This window comes from Suillus plorans (assembly GCF_016647745.1).
Source record: "Suillus plorans strain S12 chromosome Unknown HD556scaffold_98, whole genome shotgun sequence".
NCBI classification, from domain to species: Eukaryota; Fungi; Basidiomycota; class Agaricomycetes; order Boletales; family Suillaceae; genus Suillus; species Suillus plorans.
This window is the reverse complement of record NW_024537482.1, coordinates 41,099-58,423: the sequence shown is the minus strand read 5'-3', so window position 1 is coordinate 58,423 and position 17,325 is coordinate 41,099. Positions and strand designations below refer to the sequence as shown.

The 17,325-nt window shown below is 48.2% G+C and overlaps 5 protein-coding genes across 5 annotated transcripts; 3 read left to right on the top strand and 2 right to left on the bottom strand.

Moving 5' to 3' along the window:
* Positions 1-2,403: 2,403 nt before the first annotated feature.
* Positions 2,404-3,722, bottom strand: HD556DRAFT_1508083 (uncharacterized protein; the record flags this gene model as incomplete). Its single annotated transcript, XM_041309066.1, has 9 exons — positions 2,404-2,447; positions 2,504-2,640; positions 2,690-2,825; positions 2,883-3,092; positions 3,150-3,232; positions 3,279-3,451; positions 3,500-3,530; positions 3,593-3,629; positions 3,680-3,722. 9 exons carry the CDS (start codon positions 3,720-3,722, stop codon positions 2,404-2,406), a joined length of 894 nt encoding a protein of 297 aa, XP_041153547.1.
* A 3,108-nt stretch (positions 3,723-6,830) lies between these two features.
* Positions 6,831-7,559, top strand: HD556DRAFT_1450052 (uncharacterized protein; the record flags this gene model as incomplete). Its single annotated transcript, XM_041307709.1, has 1 exon — positions 6,831-7,559. The coding sequence occupies one exon, from the start codon at positions 6,831-6,833 to the stop codon at positions 7,557-7,559; it is 729 nt and encodes a 242-aa protein (XP_041153546.1).
* A 1,749-nt stretch (positions 7,560-9,308) lies between these two features.
* Positions 9,309-10,526, top strand: HD556DRAFT_1313741 (uncharacterized protein; the record flags this gene model as incomplete). Its single annotated transcript, XM_041300848.1, has 7 exons — positions 9,309-9,392; positions 9,476-9,603; positions 9,874-9,920; positions 9,949-9,964; positions 10,106-10,131; positions 10,163-10,258; positions 10,459-10,526. 7 exons carry the CDS (start codon positions 9,309-9,311, stop codon positions 10,524-10,526), a joined length of 465 nt encoding a protein of 154 aa, XP_041153545.1.
* Positions 10,527-11,711: 1,185 nt separating this feature from the next.
* HD556DRAFT_1417283 (uncharacterized protein) lies at positions 11,712-12,450 on the bottom strand. Its single transcript, XM_041304364.1, is given in 2 exon segments — positions 11,712-11,996; positions 12,010-12,450. The coding sequence occupies 1 exon segment, from the start codon at positions 12,270-12,272 to the stop codon at positions 12,030-12,032; it is 243 nt and encodes an 80-aa protein (XP_041153544.1). The 5' UTR covers positions 12,273-12,450; the 3' UTR covers positions 11,712-11,996; positions 12,010-12,029.
* Positions 12,451-15,582: 3,132 nt separating this feature from the next.
* On the top strand, positions 15,583-16,658 carry HD556DRAFT_1248706 (CK1/CK1/CK1-D protein kinase; the record flags this gene model as incomplete). The annotated part of the gene is made up of 3 exons (XM_041298791.1): positions 15,583-15,652; positions 15,714-15,988; positions 16,038-16,658. The coding sequence occupies 3 exons, from the start codon at positions 15,583-15,585 to the stop codon at positions 16,656-16,658; spliced, it is 966 nt and encodes a 321-aa protein (XP_041153543.1).
* Between the last annotated feature and the right edge of the window lie 667 nt (positions 16,659-17,325).

Genomic DNA, 17,325 nt, shown 5'->3' with positions numbered 1-17,325 from the left:
GCCCGCCGCCTTTGTCTTACCTTACTTCGTGTCTAGACCTCACCTTTTAGGTATTGTTAATGTCATAGCAGTTCTTTCTCGGACGCTGAGACCTCACCTTTTAGTTCCTACTCACAATGAGCATGGGTCGAGGACTGTAAACCATCAAGGCACTTACGTTTAGGGAACTGCATGGGTATGGGTAACCCGCAGCAGGTCACGGGTACGGGTACTGCCGGGTACGGGTACGGGTCAGGATTTTGTGACCCGCACAAATACCCGTACCCATGATGTACCCGTCACAGTCGCAGTGTAGCCATTCTATGCTTGGGTACATTCACAGCGCGCGCACGCGGCGCATGTAGAGTCGACTCTAGATGGGGAGTTAGTGGTATTAGGGCTGCAAAGGTGTGTGTTTTTATGCTACTTCATCATGCTAACTGATCATTTTTAGTAACTTATGATTACTCTTGTGCATACCACCACTCGCGCCCTCTCATTCTTCCCATCTCGTTGCTCATTGCTCTCAGTCGTTCGCTGCTTGTTCCAGGTGCGCATGTTTTTTTCTTGTTTACTACTATCTTTAACTTTACAGTGTGCTACTACCACCACTCGCGCCCTACTACCACCACTCATGCCCTACTACTACCACTCGCGCCGTACACTGCATCCTACCCTCCATCTCGTTCTTCCTGTCTCGTCCCTCCTTCCACTCTTCTGGCGCTCTCCAGTGTCCTCCGCATATGTCTGAGCCACGTCAGCATTCACTGATGTGCGCCGGGCGTGTGCGCTAAGCACTGGTGGCTGCTGGGATCAGGTGGGGGAGGGTACACCCGCCATGGGTACACACCCGCACCTGCACCCGTACCCATGTCTACGGGTACATACCCGTGGCGGGTACGGGTACGGGTTGGCCTCGAGACACCCGCGGGTTTACCCGTGCGGATCCCTACTTACGTTCTGTCAACAGGGGAGCAGCAGCAAGGGATAGGGATCATGAGCATGGATCAAGGACTAGAAACAATCAAGGTACTTACATACTGTCAACAGGCGAGCAGTAGCGAGGGATGGCAATCATGAGCATGGGCCGAGGACTAGAAACAATCAAGGCACTTACCTCCTATCAACAGGCGAGCAGCAGCGAGGGATGGGACCATGAGCATGGGTCGAGGACTAGAAACCATCAAGGCACTTACATACTGTCAACAGGCGAGCAGCAGCGAAGGATGGGACCATGAGCATGGGTCAAGGGCTAGAAACCATCAAGGCACTTACGTTCTGTCAACAGGGGAGCAGCAGCGAGGGATAGGGATCATGAGCATGGGTCAAGGACTAGAAACCATCAAAGCACTTACCAACTGTCAACAGGGGAGTAGCAGCGAGGGATGGCGCTCATGAGCATGGGTCGAGGACCAGAAACCATCAAGGCACTTACGTCCTGTCAACAGGCAGGCAGTAGCGAGTGATGGCGATCATGAGCATGGGTCGAGGACTAGAAATCATCAAGGCACTTACTTGCTGTCAACAGGAGAGCAGCAGCGAGGGATGGCGATCATGAGCATGGGTCGAGGATTAGAAACGATCAAGGCACTTACGTTCTGTCAACAGGCGAGCAGCAGCGAGGGATGGGACCATGAGCATGGGTCGAGGACTAGAAACCATCAAGCTTACTCCCTGTAAATAGGCAAGCAGCAGTAAGGGATGGCGATCATGAAAATGAGGTCGAGGACTAGAAACCATCGAGGCACTTACGTTCTGTCAACAGGGGAGCAGCAGCGAGGGATAGGGAGCATGAGCATGGGTCAATGACTAGAAACCATCAAGGCACTTACCTTCTATCAACAGGGGAGCAGCAGCGAGGGATGGCGCTCATGAGCATGGGTCGAGGACCAGAAACCATCAAGGCACTTACGTCCTATCAACAGGCGAGCAGCAGTGAGGGATGGTGATCATGAGCATGGGTTGAGGACCAGAAACCATCAGGGCACTTACATACTGTCAATGGGCAGGCAGCAGCGAGTGATGGCGAGCATGAGTATGGGTCGAGGACTAGAAACCATCGAGGCACTTACCTCCTGTCAACAGGCGAGCAGCAGCAAGGGATGGCGATCATGAACATGAGGTCGAGGATTAGAAACCATCAAGGCACTTACATGCTGTCAACAGGGGAGTAGCAGCGAGGGATGGCGACCATGAGCATGGGTCGGGGACCAGAAACCATCAAGGCACTTACCCACTGTCAACAGGGGAGTAGCAGCGAGGGATGGCGACCATGAGCATGGGTCGGGGACCAGAAACCATCAAGGCACTTACCCGCTGTCAACAGGCGAGCAGCAGCGAGGGATGGGGACCATGAGTATGGGTCGAGGACTAGAAACCATCAAGGCACTTACATACTGTCAACAGGCAAGCAGCAGTAAGGCATCAGCATTGTCCCTGCGTAGCTTCATAAGCCACGATCTTACCAGCTGTAATCAAGGAAAATATATCAGAATCTCTACAGTTTTAGTGCCTCAATATTTACCATCCGTGAGTACCATTACCAGGGAATCGTCAGATTGAATCAATCTTCGTCTTACTTTGATATGTGGAAACCACTTAGCAATGCTATACTGATAGCGGTCATAATCGATTTGCTTATCTGCATGATCAACGAGTGTTCTAGATGATGTTGAAACAAAAATACGTGACTTGCAAATTTGAGACTCACATGATGGCGCACTTGATGCAAAGTTCCATGTTCGATTTTTGTGTCGACACCAAGCACAACCGTAATTCTTCGTTGTCCAGTGCGAGAGTGGTGCTTTCCAGTAGAGAGTCGCAGTTTGTATTTTGTTGGTTCATATCTAGGACGGTTGCTAATGTCAACTTTGACATGGGACAAATCAATCTCAACCACTCACTTTGTAAGCATACATGGGACTTGGGATGCGCACGGTTTTTGGGGTTGTACAACCGATCCAAGACTCCTGTCTTGGTGAAAAGTTCCTCGACACGCTCGGCAATCCTCTTTGACCGCTCTTCGCCCAATACCCCTCGTAGTTGCTTCTTGATTTCACCATATGCGACTGGATTCAGAGCTTCGAATTTTGTGAACACCACGACCACAGGAACTGAAGATCGGTCATTCAGTCCCAGCACAGCAACTAACGATGAAGTTGCAAGCTCACCGTGCCCGGTGTCGCACTCCTGGAAGAACTTCTCTTCCGACCGCTGGAATGTTCGACAATGGTCATCCATCGGAATACAGTACCTGATGGCAATCAAAAAGCGCGGAACGTCGGAAGGGGGCTGCTTACCAGATAGCATGAATTCGGTCCTCTATTTTCATTGCATGTGCGCATTCTGCAATAAATTCCTTCATGCTCTCAAATTCTTCTTCAGACCCCGCTTCGAAACCGCATGAGTCGTGAAAGACGAAAGTGGGATTGCTCTTGAACATCATCGCGCTCGTGATGTCGTGATTTCCACGCTGAGTGTCCGTCAGCGCATGTATGTCCACAGGGAAAATCATGCACACTGTTACAATAACATGTAACCGAGAACCCCTCCTACGGAGGTCATCATGACCTTAGCCCCTATCCCACCACATGCACTGTCTTGGAAGACTTACCGACTCAACGGAGACTCGTAGAGACGCCTAGAACGGCCTGGATGCCGTTAGATGACCTAGACCAGCCTAGGCTACATCTGAACGGACCTAGATGGTCCTCGACCCGGATCATGAGGAAGCTCTGCCTCATGGTCAGAAGAGAAGCCGCATGCCTCAGCATGCGCAGTTAGACTCCAAGGCATGCTACGCCTTGAGGACAGATAGAAGAGGCATGGTAAGCCTCATGTATAGATAATCGCCCGCATGGCATCAGATAAGATGCCCTTGTATAGACACACTCATACCTACCTACCGAACGTAGTATTGGTCTGTGCACACGGACGACAGTATATAGAGCAGACAGAATCATGTATATTCCCTACTTGATTCTACTAGGTTTTATCCAAAACTTCCTCTGAAAGACAGTCCCAGTCCTTCAGTCTAAGCCGCACCTTAAGGAAAGCCGACGCTACCTTAAGTGGAACCCCCGAACCTCTCATTCGAGAGAAGATCCCCGTCTCTCCAATAGCGAGCCCGCTATCAGATTAGGCAATCCGCCTAGGGAGAGCTCGAACTATCCTAGTTCGTATCAAAAGAATCAAGTCTTACATTCCCGGCCCTGCTCATCACGCACCGCCGTTGAATCAATACCGACCGCACCGCTGAGACAAGCGTAGACCTCTACTCTCGTGACCAAACCGCCAAGACCGGCGTAAAGCTATCCACAAATTGTCAAGACAGACGTACGAAGCTTTGAATCCTTAAGCCTATCACTGTCCCTTCACACTACTCCCTCTACCATGAACGCACCGACTCAGATCATGATGATCAGAAGAAATACCGACGCCGCCGCCAACCTTTCAGGAATGGAGACAAGACACCACCTGAAGCAACGACGATGCTTTTCTTGCCATCACGTTGGACACAAAGCCAACGACCACAAGTGCCCGATGAGGAGAAAGATTATCGAAGAAGAAACAGTCCGCAAGACAGCGGCTGGTAAGGAGAAGACTGGACCGCTAATAATTAACAAGAATAGCGTATCCAAGAAGAAGGAACTACGGGTTGCCGCCACCCTCATGTCCACCACTAAGCCGCCCATTACGACCACTATGGTCATAGACTCGGGCGCATGCGACTCATTTATAAGCAGAGAACTCTGCAAGAGATATTGCATCAGAACGCACCTCCTTCAGAAACCAAAAAGGGTAATGAACGGAGACGGAACGAGAGGAGGCGACGTCAAAAGATTTTGCCGACTCATCATAAAGATCGACGACCGAGTAATGCACGGACGATTCCTCATAATGCCGCGCTTAGACGACATCTTACTCGGATTCACATGGCTGGCCGCTGTGAAACCTTCCATAGACTGGAAGAAGGGAACGGTAACTATCCCTGCCACTGACAAGTCAAAAGGACTTGAGAGAATGATTGAGAGAGGTAGGAAGAGGAACGGGTTGAAGCCGCTCTTCCGTAAAGAAAAGAGGACGCGAAACACGCGCCAAAGAAGGGAGGTAGGCACCCTGACGAAGAAGAAAGAAGAACTCCGAGATGAGTATAAACTAGATCTGACAGAAGCACCTGTCACGCAGAACCTCCGGAATGAGGCTAAACTACTAGAACCGGCTGATTCGCCGATGGAAGATCTCCGAAACGAGTCGAAACTAACTTCGGGAAGACGGAAATTCAATCCGACATTAACCCCGATCGAGGAACTCCACGAAATCCTCGAGTACGCACCGGCTACCAAGCCGTTGGAACCCCACGCCTCGACATCCCAGAACGTCGAGAAGAAGTCCACGAGACAGTCGGACTTAGTTGCCACCTCACCACCCGCAGATAAATATAGATTTTCTGCAGTACCTGCCCAGATCTTAGGAAAAGGCAGAGCCACTTTCGACGAGGAACCCCCTCGTGCAAAGATCCCTAGACCGGCCCCTGAACCGGAGAAAACTCAGAAGTACGTCTTTTCAGCAGAACCTGCCTCGGTTCTTGGAAAAGGTAGATCGGTAGTCACGGCAGAAGCGCCGTCACCGAAGAAACTCCGCCAAGAGTATAAACTAGTAGAAGAAGAACCGGCCGCTGATCAATGGATCAACCAGGCCGAGCCGATCGTTTCTTTCCCAGAACGATCAAGAACCGCACCAGTCACTCGCCCATTCCTCGTGCCCAGACCAGCCGATAAGGAAATGATGGAAGAAACTGACGATGAAGATAACGACGAGATAGTCGTTAATACCACCTCCGCGGCCCCTGCCATAGCAGAAGAACCCGCGACAACTCCGATGGAAGTAGATCGGATTAAACAGCAGAACTACTTTCAGCGAACGATAAAGCGTATCGCAAACCACTGTCCTAATCAGGACGACCCTGTGGATGTTAGATTATTCCAGGGAGAGATTGCACCAGTCACGGATCAGTCTGACCCTGACTGCGGAAACCTTGATTTAGATTTCTAGATTTGATCGGTGATCAAACGACCTACTTGGGGGGTGAAATTCTCATTTAAAAACTCATTTCACTCTTAATTCCCCTCACTTCGGCTGCACCCCTATCTATAAATATCGACAATCGCCACAAGTCCGGCATGACTATAAACTGCGTACGAGTCCGGCATGACTATAAACTGTACCTGAGTCCGGCACGACTATAAACTGCGCAGAAGTCCGAAATGACTTGAAACTATCCTCGGTCCGGAAAGACCTTAAACTATCCTGAGTCCATCATGACTCTAAACTGAGAATAGAAGGACGAACCCGGAGATACGGACCCCTTCACCTTGAAGACAAGACTAACCCGCCGAGAAACTCCTGCAAGCCCCGGATGCCTTACCTTCACCCACTGTCCGGAAAGACGCTAAACTATCACGAGACGAACTCCGTGGAAACTCCTGCAAGCCCATGGAACCCTCTAGAACGCCGATCGAGAAAATCAACAAAAAAGAACATCTCGAAACGACATACCCCAGATCTTGACAGAATTCGATTAAAACGAAAGATCAAGACACGCACGTCCGCAATGACGCAAAACTTCCGCTTCTGATAGTCCGGAATGACTCGAAACTATCACAGAACCGCACTGGCATGGTGACTTCCCCCTCTGCCAAGAGAACCATGAGGCACTCCACGCCTTCATGATTGAACTTTGATAAAGAGATTAAAAGATAAGTTAACTGATCAAGCGGAGCTTAGAGCACTCTTGGAGGTCCATATAAACCCTCTACAAGATATACTCGCCAGAAACTCTCGCAACAATCATGCCTAACAACATCGAAGCCTCTGCCATCGTTCCCCTAAAGAACTCGGGATTTTCCAAAATCCTCGACCACCTCGAGAAAGGCGCCGTCGCCGAAACGGCCATTCTCTCCCCAGACCACTTCCTAGAGATCAGCGACATCCTAGGACAGTCAGATGTCAACATCGCCGCATCCGCATCACTGGTGATAGACATCATCCGCACCACGCGACACCTAGAAATATCGGTGAACCGTGAAGACTTAGACCCAGCAACTAGAGCCCTCCTAGTGCTGGAAGACCAGAAGAAAATCCGCGCAATGGCGCTACACCTCCTCCCCGACAACTTCAGCGACCTCGTAGACATCGCGAAGAAGCGCGTTGGAGAAAAATTAGAAAGACCCCCGCGCCCTACCAAGAAAGCGCGCATAGACCGCACCTGCATCTGTCGACGATGCGGAGGATACGGACACAACTTTAGAAAGTGTCCAGACGCTGTGTGTTGCATCTGCAACGAAATCGGACCCGACCACCTGTTGGTCCACTGCCCTCAACTCGGAGAAGTATCATGCCTCCCAGAGTTTCGAGACGACGAGGAATACTACGAACTCCTCGTAGATTGGGAGAAGAACCACGTTGCGCAAGAAGAATTAATCGCGAACAACCCCGCGCCGCGCTCGCCCACTCCCATTGATACCCGCAGTACTACTGCCACTCCAGACGAAGAAACCCGGGAGAGAGTTTTGTCGTAGTCGGCGACTTCGACCCAGAAACGGAGGTAATGTTACAATAACATGTAACCGAGAACCCCTCCTACGGAGGTCATCATGACCTTAGCCCCTATCCCACCACATGCACTGTCTTGGAAGACTTACCGACTCAACGGAGACTCGTAGAGACGCCTAGAACGGCCTGGATGCCGTTAGATGACCTAGACCAGCCTAGGCTACATCTGAACGGACCTAGATGGTCCTCGACCCGGATCATGAGGAAGCTCTGCCTCATGGTCAGAAGAGAAGCCGCATGCCTCAGCATGCGCAGTTAGACTCCAAGGCATGCTACGCCTTGAGGACAGATAGAAGAGGCATGGTAAGCCTCATGTATAGATAATCGCCCGCATGGCATCAGATAAGATGCCCTTGTATAGACACACTCATACCTACCTACCGAACGTAGTATTGGTCTGTGCACACGGACGACAGTATATAGAGCAGACAGAATCATGTATATTCCCTACTTGATTCTACTAGGTTTTATCCAAAACTTCCTCTGAAAGACAGTCCCAGTCCTTCAGTCTAAGCCGCACCTTAAGGAAAGCCGACGCTACCTTAAGTGGAACCCCCGAACCTCTCATTCGAGAGAAGATCCCCGTCTCTCCAATAGCGAGCCCGCTATCAGATTAGGCAATCCGCCTAGGGAGAGCTCGAACTATCCTAGTTCGTATCACACACACCTTAATCGATGATTCCACGATGGCAGTATTGATCTACCCACGATTGATCAGCGATGGACGTGTGCATGGCATAGATCATCACCCGCACCTTGTTTCCTTGGGTATCGTAAATTTCTGGTTGATCCGTGGTGTTGCAAAACTTCTGAAGGATGGTCGTTTTGCCTGCGTTTGCTCTCCCCATGATCAGAACTCGAAAACGCCCGATGCTTCTTCTGATTTTCCAGGCTCCGATGGTTGCCATTGGGAGATCTTGATATGCGTTCTGAAGTAGAGGTGATTTGGTTTATCGTGAAAGCTGTACTGTGGTACAGAATGAGGTCGTGGCGAGATATGGCAGCGAACGAACACGAAGCAAGGGTTCTTATAGCTTGTAGCACAACAGCTACACACGGCGTCTATCTCTTATCTATCTCCCTGCAATAGACCAATGATTATACCTTCGCATAGATACGAAGTTGCGACTGTTCAATCGTTCATACGATAAGTTGAAAACACGAGGATTACACAACAAATGGCGCCAAATGATGAGAACATTGATAGGGATATGAGCTATGATGAATGATCAGAATACGACGGACATGACAGAATTTCGCTCTTCCCTATACCCGCGTCTAGCTGAGAGCAGTGATATCGAAAATCTCAGTAGGTGAGCTCGATCTTCCAAATGGTTGATCCTTGAAACGTCTGAGAGTAAACGAGAACATGTCAGTGTCCTCTGGAATGGGTGACATCCCGTGCTGCTCGACAGGGTCTACACGTATCGATTTTTCCCCGGAAGATTGTGGTTCTGGGTATGAACTGAGGGGCAATTAAGTGCTGTGTATGTTGGCTGAACTCGAATGTTGACCACGCTTGTTGGTACTGAGGGAAAGGTAGGAGCTTGTGTGTCCATAGATAGCTCGGGGCAGGTTTGATACACGTTCGCGGATGAGTCCGACTGTCCATCATACTTTATAAATTGGCGCATATATTGTCAGGTATCAAAGAAGATGTACCGGTCAACATACACAAAGATTCTCATGGCTGGCATGCGTCTCCCTGGATTACGATGAAATCCGCCCCAAAAACCCTTGGATATCCACGCATGAGCACAATATTAATGGACAAACCTCTTGCAGCCTCGAGAGTCACAGTGTGTGCCACCGTTTGACTTAGCCCTCCTTCAACTCTTCCCCCATTGCTGGTCCCTACTATGATGAGTGATATCGTTTATAGGGTAGAGCACGGGTACGGGTAAACCTGCGGTTTATCGCTGACGGGTGTGGCGGGTACGGGTACAGTGTGGATTATGGAGACCCGCACGTACACCGTGCATACCCGTCACGGTTTACGGTGTTGGACGGGTGTGGATCCTTGGCTTGTCCAAGGGTGCAAGGGTCAAAATTTAATTACTCATAAATAACCTCCTGAGCTGTCACCATGTGAACTTCGACCGCAGGTACATTGAGTAGCAATGTCGAATCAGAGGGATAATCGACGGCACAAGCTAATGATATTCCATGTGCTCGGACAGAAGCAATAGTTTGTGGTACCCAGGTTCTGTACGAGTTAAAAGGCCAATGGGTTGTGAAGAAATACAGAACACTATTCACCTTCCTCTCATCATGGTTTAGGCTGGTTCCTTATCGGTTCATAGCGAGCTCCCTGGTGTATTTTAATGGTATTGAGGTCGTATTGAGATCATATAGCTTCAACTGTCATGATGTAAGTGTTGAAGTACACGACCCTGCGCCTCAAACATATGAAATAGCATGCTTTGGCCAGAATACGATCAGTATAAGTACTCGCGGTGCAAGCCGAGACTCGCTAGTTTAAAAGATATGTGACTGTATGCCTTGGATCCAGCCATTTCAAAAAACGTCGACAGCATTGTAAGACATAGTGTTGAATGCCGGCACATAGCCATGAAGCTCGATGATCATATTGCGCATCCTTCTCTAGAGCTGGACGTGAAAGGTAGAGCTGGACAGCGGGAAATGTGGATACCTTCAAGCGAAGGTGTGAACTGCAGTGGGAATCTGGGTTGTGTGACTGCTTCTGTGCTGAGCCCGGTGTCTTCGTCATCTAGGCCGGCTGTTTGCATCTATAAGACAAACGTGAGGGAGTGACAAAGATCATTACACTTCGCGTGCGTAAAAAACCCTCCGTAAGGACACGTTCATCTACATGTAGGGATGCGAGAACACCACTGTCGTTAGGGTGTGGTAGCGGTGGATCTGGGGCCGTGACAGAGATCGTTGTGGAATCACATATGTTGGGGAAGTGAGATGGGAGGGCGGCCCATCTATCGCTGTACCGGGAATGTCTCCAGAGGTGTTGTAATCTGTAAAACGGTTCTCCTGTACGGATAATCATGAGTTATTGTAGTAAAAAGCACAAGAACAGCAAAACGAACCTCTATACCAGGATCATGATCCAGTTCATCCTGGACAGGTTGTGGGTCCCGATAACATGCTAGCATGTATCCTTTTCTCTTTCAGAGAACACGTCCCCTTCGTATTGGGACCTCTACATGCTGTCTCCATGTTCCATAAGGTACTTAGTGCAGCTGGCTCTTGCACAATCTCTTGCAATCGCAGTGATATTTTTGGGTGTTACTGAATCTGTGGAGTCATGGTGTGTCGACGAAGGTATGTCTGACACGAGACGCTGACAGAACGCAGGTCACAGATAAGTTGTATGCAACATGTGCTCTACCTGCATTTTGTGTGTTGGAGTAATGATAGAGAAGCAAAATTCAAACATTGAGTCACATGACAGGTATTCGTTCGCGTTGATCATTTCTGAATTTATTCGTATATCCGTCACTCGAGAGTTATCGTACTTATTGCCAGATATTTATCAGTACACATCTCCCTAGATTCCTAACCGTCTTAATTCTCATATACATACCCAAAGAGTAACATTTTGCATGACTGTCGCCGTGGTCTGGATCAGCACCACTACGTCATAGAGCCAATGTCAGATCTTATCATCAGTTTCCCAAACAATGGACCCGTTCATCCAAAAATTACCCACCCCGCCATAGCTTGCTTATATTCCAATTAAACGGGCCACGTCCCCCTGAACAAATACCTCCACCGAAATCTCCCACAGCAATGTAACGCCCGAGGAGAAACAGTTCACTACTTTTTGTTCACACACCGAATACGCCAGACAACGAACAGCCCTTCTTGCGGAAATCAGAACCTGCACAAACCAACTCAAATCGGCGCCTCCTCAGGCCTCTAGCAATCCTACTGTACCGAGCCCTGTTCAAATATATGTATAGCGCCCACCAAGAGACTGGAATAGTCATTTGGAGATGTCACCCAAACCAAACTCGAGAGGAATAAGTAGCACTCACTCATCACCTTATCATTCCCAGTGACTCGGCGTCTCCGTTCTCGCACTCTTGGTTGAACTCAGACCAGTCACCCACCACGCACAAAGCAGCAATTAATAGACACGGACATACTGTAGACAGATAATAAGCAAGAATAAATAATAATAAAATTGCATCTCGTGAACTTGTGTCAAGGTAGAGGTAGCCCATGCTGCACCAGGCTCTTTCAACTCGATCCATTCACTTTACAACAGCTGACTGTTGGTTCCATTGACCAACCCATATGAAGCGCTGCAACCTTGTTCGCCAATGTCGTAAGGGTCATTCCCAGGTTCACATTTCGGGTTCACTCCCGCTTCCGCAGTACAGATCTCGGTGGGGCCAGCTGTGAGTGCCCAATCCTGGCATTTCCAAAAAAAAAAACAGATGAGTGCGCATGCACTGCTACGAGAGACAGTTACTTACGACCGATGCACTATATGAGCAGCCATTCCACGTTCCCGGATTTGCAACAGAAGGATAATAGCACGTGAATGTATCGCCTGAGCACGTCCAGTAGTTAAGACATGCATTCCCTTGTTCAATACTGATTTCCTCGTAATCGCAATTAGGACAAGCCTCGCAATTTGCACTAACTCCAGTGCCGAGCACGAGGAGCAAGGAAACGGCCAGTACAAAATGAACCATGGTGGCACTGGAATGTTAACTGTTAGATCTAGTAGCAAACAGATCGCGCAATGAAAACGTACATGGTGTAGTCGTTTCAATTGTCTATGTAGTAAATCTTTGGCTGGGCAGTCGCTCTTATATGCAAGCTGCTTCAGGCACGATTGGGGATGCGGTGAGACCCCATAAATCTCGCATTGGGTGCCATATGATTCGTAGTGTGGGTCTGTTCGAACGATATCAGTGCGATTACTTCCAAAGCGATACCCCTTACCCATACTTGCTCACCTACAAAGTTCTATCACACCGTTTCCCATACATTTCCGATGTCCACAAAGGAGATATGCAGCAACTACACAACCGGCACCGACAAGACCAGTGAACCGGTGGCTGCCAACTTGAGCGATGGCACCCACAAAGTTTTGTCTCACCGTTTCACATGCATTTCCGGTGTCCGAAAAGCATATATCCAGCAACTACACAACCAACAAGACCAACCCGCCTGTGATGGTTAACTTGAACATGGACTAGAATTTGCAAGTCAAGTCACCGAAACAGTCGTTTGCTCACAAGCGTGATCAGACTGACGAAGTTTTCTTTTCTGGCAGGAAGGGGGAAGTAAGCCTCGTTGTCCTGCTCGCCCTCGTCAAGTGAACGGTCCTTGAACTCCAAGTTGGAGGCTGAGAGTTCGATAATCTCAGAAAATGCGGGATTTGATCGCTCTGCATGAGGTCTATGCAAATTGGATGCAGACTTGCGTCCTGTCAGTGTGTTGCTCGGATTCAGAAAGTGTTGAGAAGTTGTAACCGGCAGCTCCGAGTCAGTGAAAATACTCACCACAAAAGATGGGTAGATATCACCGTAGGCCATGGAAATTCGACGCGGGAGAACATGGCAGATGGTCGTGTTTTCTCACGCTTGGCCGCAACATCATGTTCTCAAAATGTGGGAAAACAGATCAATTGCGATGGCATACAGAAGCAATGTACACAATAGTGATGAGTACAGTCTACGAGCGTATAGAATGGTCCTGCAGGATTTACAATCGTTAATGCAATAGTGCGCAATCCGAGTCGAGTGCATAATTAGTGACTAGTGAATACTACTATGGAAACAATGCAGGTGCGATATTGATAGCAAGAGAATGCGAGCGAAAGGCAGACATGAGTCACAGTAACAACAAACGAGAAAATAAGAATGAGGGCGGATGAATTGTAGCATTTATGTAAGAGCTAGGACCAAATCTGTCATGCACGATGGACTCAACTGCAGTAAGCTCAGCGACAATCTGCTTGACTTGGTATACAAAACTCGTCGGGGGGTTGAAACTGGAGTGCGGGGTATATAGTACATAAGACGGGGAAGAGAATCGGAAACAACTGCACCGCTCAGGAGTTAGAGCTAGTGTGCTTGGTATCGTACATAACACAAGTGCATAGCATGAGGAAAAACGCATAAACAAACAAAGCTTGGCCCGAACATGATCTACTTCTTTTCTGTCAAGTCCTTTGCTGCGGGTTGTTCGTAAACTTCGACCTCGAGGTTCACAACGAGGCGAGGGACGTACACAAGCGATTATCAAGGATGAACTCTAGAACCTTCTTTCCCAGTTCCTCTCCGTGGTAGCCTTCACGACAAATCTCTTCCGCTACTTTCTCTACTGCGGCAACCATAGGAGATTTCAGGTAGTAGTCCACAGCAGACTCGACGAGCTCCGAGCCATCCAACTTGTCCGGGAGAAATGCAGAGTACTCGAGGACGATAATGGTGGCTGCTTCCTGTCATTAAGACTACAACCGTTCGTGTGGCGAGAAACTAACCGATGCCAGTCTGAATTATTCTGTTCGCAGCAGGAGTGGACAGTGAACCCTTCACAGCCTGTTGCACACTCGTATAGTGCTGGGAATCAATGCGGAGGGAAGTCAACCTACCAAGTGCTGAAGGACGCACATAATATCATTTCGGTAGGTTGTTGCCTAGCCATAAATTGAAAGTATAGGAATCAGAATCAACTCCATGGGAGAAAGTACTTGCCCCCTGCGGGAAAAGGATGTCAGAATTATGAGGTGGAAATTTGGCTTTTGATTAATAACAGAGACGCACATTCTATTTGGTCGACGTAACAGTCATGAATAATCAACCACCAGATTGTAGACAATGACTGCTTTGCTCAGGTAACTTACAAACTGTCAGGGGTTGGAGCCAGATGAGCATCACTATATATTGGCGAATATTATCCATGGACGTACGAGCTAGATGAGATTGTGTGTCAGTGGAGTAACATGATGTCAGGCAGGATGTGATCAACACACATTCTGCGAACACGTGATGAAGACAAGAGATTATCTGGCTAAAATGATTGACGATTGAAATAGACTTACATCCTACAGATCGACAGAGTGAGTCAAAATGATTCAGAGATTTAACATTTCGCATTATGAAAGTCAAACAACTCACATTCTGCACAGGACACGAAAATATGCAAGATGAATGAACATTGGAAATATGACATCAAGGAGTGATACTCAACGAACTAAGGATTATATGAGCAATGATGATTCGGCTCATCTGATAGAATAGAACACACTTACATTAGGCTATGAAAACGAATGAACATCATTATACTTTTGACCATCATCTGGATACAAGATATGATCAAGATACGCACCACCTGCTAAAAAAAGTGTAAGTGTAAGAGCTGTCCACATGAGTTGCAGATGGAAAACCATCAAGACACTTACCTCCTGTCAACAGGTGAAGAGCAGTGATTGTCAGCATGGGTTGAGGATGAGGGAGAATCAAAAGTACATACGTTCTGTCGATAAGCGAGTAGCAGGGAGGCATGAAGATGACGAGCATGAGCCAAGAACTAGAAACCATCAAGGCACTTACTCGCTGTGAACAGGTGAGCGGCGGTGAGGGATAGGGATCATGAGCATAGGTCGAGGACTAGAAACCATCAAGGAACTTACGGACTGTCGTCAACAGGCGAGCAGCAGCAAGGGATGGCAATCATGAGCATGGGTCAAGGACCAGAAACCATCAAAGCACTTACCCGCTGTTAGTGATGTCACAGCTCGGCTCGGCCCGGCTCGGACTCGGCTTTTACTGGCTACACTTGCCATTCGGTTAAACTCGTCAGTCAAACCACGTTGTGCAGTTTGGTTCGACTTACGAGCTGCACGAACTGGCTACGAGCCATTAATTAAGAAATATTGACTCAAGCCGGCTCAAGTTGACTGCAGTCGGCTCTAGTCACGCGGAAGCCACTCTCACCATGCTGAATTTTCAATTCTTGCTGTAAGTCTGCAACATTTAGCTGTCGCATAGCATGAGTAAGGCTCCATTACGCATTGATGGTAGATTCAGGCTGGAAAATATTTTGGGATCAGGTTCATATGGTGCGTTCGTATGATGTCGACAGTCGATTGATTGATATTCAGGGTTTCAAATATACACTAGCTGTCGTGTACCGTGCACAAAACTTCCTTAACGATGATATCATTGCCATCAAACTCGAACTGGTCACCAATAATCCACCTTCTCTCGAGCACGAACACCGCATTCTCAAGCAACTCGAAGGTGGAGTTGGGATCCCCCGCGTCCTTTGGTTTGGCAGGGAGTCAACACACTATGCCTTGGCTCTTGACCTCCTTGGTCGCTCGCTGCATGATCTTTTCCTCACGTGCAACCGAAAATTCAGACTTCAAACTGTTGTAAACTTAGGGGACCAGCTGGTACTTTGGTTCAAATGTGTTGTGCTGTAGATACTGACCCATTTTCCAGCTGTCGCGTCTGGAGTACATTCACTCACACGGTTATATTCATGGCGATGTCAAACCGCAAAACGCTATGATAGATATTTCAGAAAAAACTGTCTATATTATTGATTTTGGTATCGCGAAGAGATACTGGAATTCCTCAACCGCATCCCACATCCCATTTCGTCGAGGTCGACGTCTCACAGGCACCCCTGCCTTCGCTTCAATCAACAATCACTTGGGATTGGAGCCAGGTCGCCGTGACAATCTTGAATCACTTGCCTATATGCTGATATATTTCTTGCATGGCTCCCTACCATGGTTAAATAGTGACCACGAGAAGCTTTCTGACTCCTTTATACTCGAGCGCAAAGTAGATACCGCCATTGCGGATTTATGTGAGGGAATTCCTCCTGCATTTGCAAATATCCTTGTCTACTCGCGCTCTCTCTCATTCTCAGAAGATCCCGATTATGACTATCTACATTCTTTACTGCACGATCTTCGCACTGCAGGGCCTGCACCAGCTACACATTCCTTGGATTTTGATTATCCGATCCCACCTTCTCAAAACCCTGAACTCTCTGAATCGGTGCCCACATGTCTGCCGAAAGCAACGCCCCTTCGTAGATCAACTCATGTGTAAGTAGTTTCATTTATCCATACACACCGCATCCATGAACTCATCATTCGCAAGTTTACATCTACGCAACAATACCCCAACACCTGTAACTACTCCCACCTCACGTCGGATCAAGACACGTGCTATATAGCTTTTCTTTCTGTTTTCTTCTTTCAGTACTACATCTGCGCAATGCACATGTTTGAGATTGTTTGCCTAGTATTTACATGTGTATGTATTGCACATGGTCTGTGCACATATGTACTATGCAGTGTATTAATTCCCGTGTATTAACTCCCACGCTGATCAGGGTACACCGTACACTGCAGTCTGTGATGATCACCTTTCACTCCCAACCGATCTTTCCTGCTCAGCAAGATTTAAGTATACATCGTGTTAGTTTTCATACTTGCGTCCTCCTCGCGGAGATCCCCACCCACATTCAAGAACCGGACACCATGATCTGGCCGATACAGTAGGAAGAAGTTGGGATGTTATGAAGAGCTGCTAAACGAAATGTACGTGTATCAGTACTCCAGTTTTCAGTCTTAATCATTATGTATTGCTATTAACTATTGTGTTTAGACCCTGCAGTGCCAAGGTGATTCTGTACCATTGTGCACAGCGGTGTTTTTCTGGGGTTCCCAGGATGAAGGTATATATGTTATGTATGGGTAAGTCTCTCGTTACA

Excerpts from the sequence above, each read along its gene's own strand:
- HD556DRAFT_1417283 (XM_041304364.1), bottom strand. The coding sequence starts at position 12,272 with ATGGTTCATTTTGTACTGGCCGTTTCCTTGCTCCTCGTGCTCGGCACT.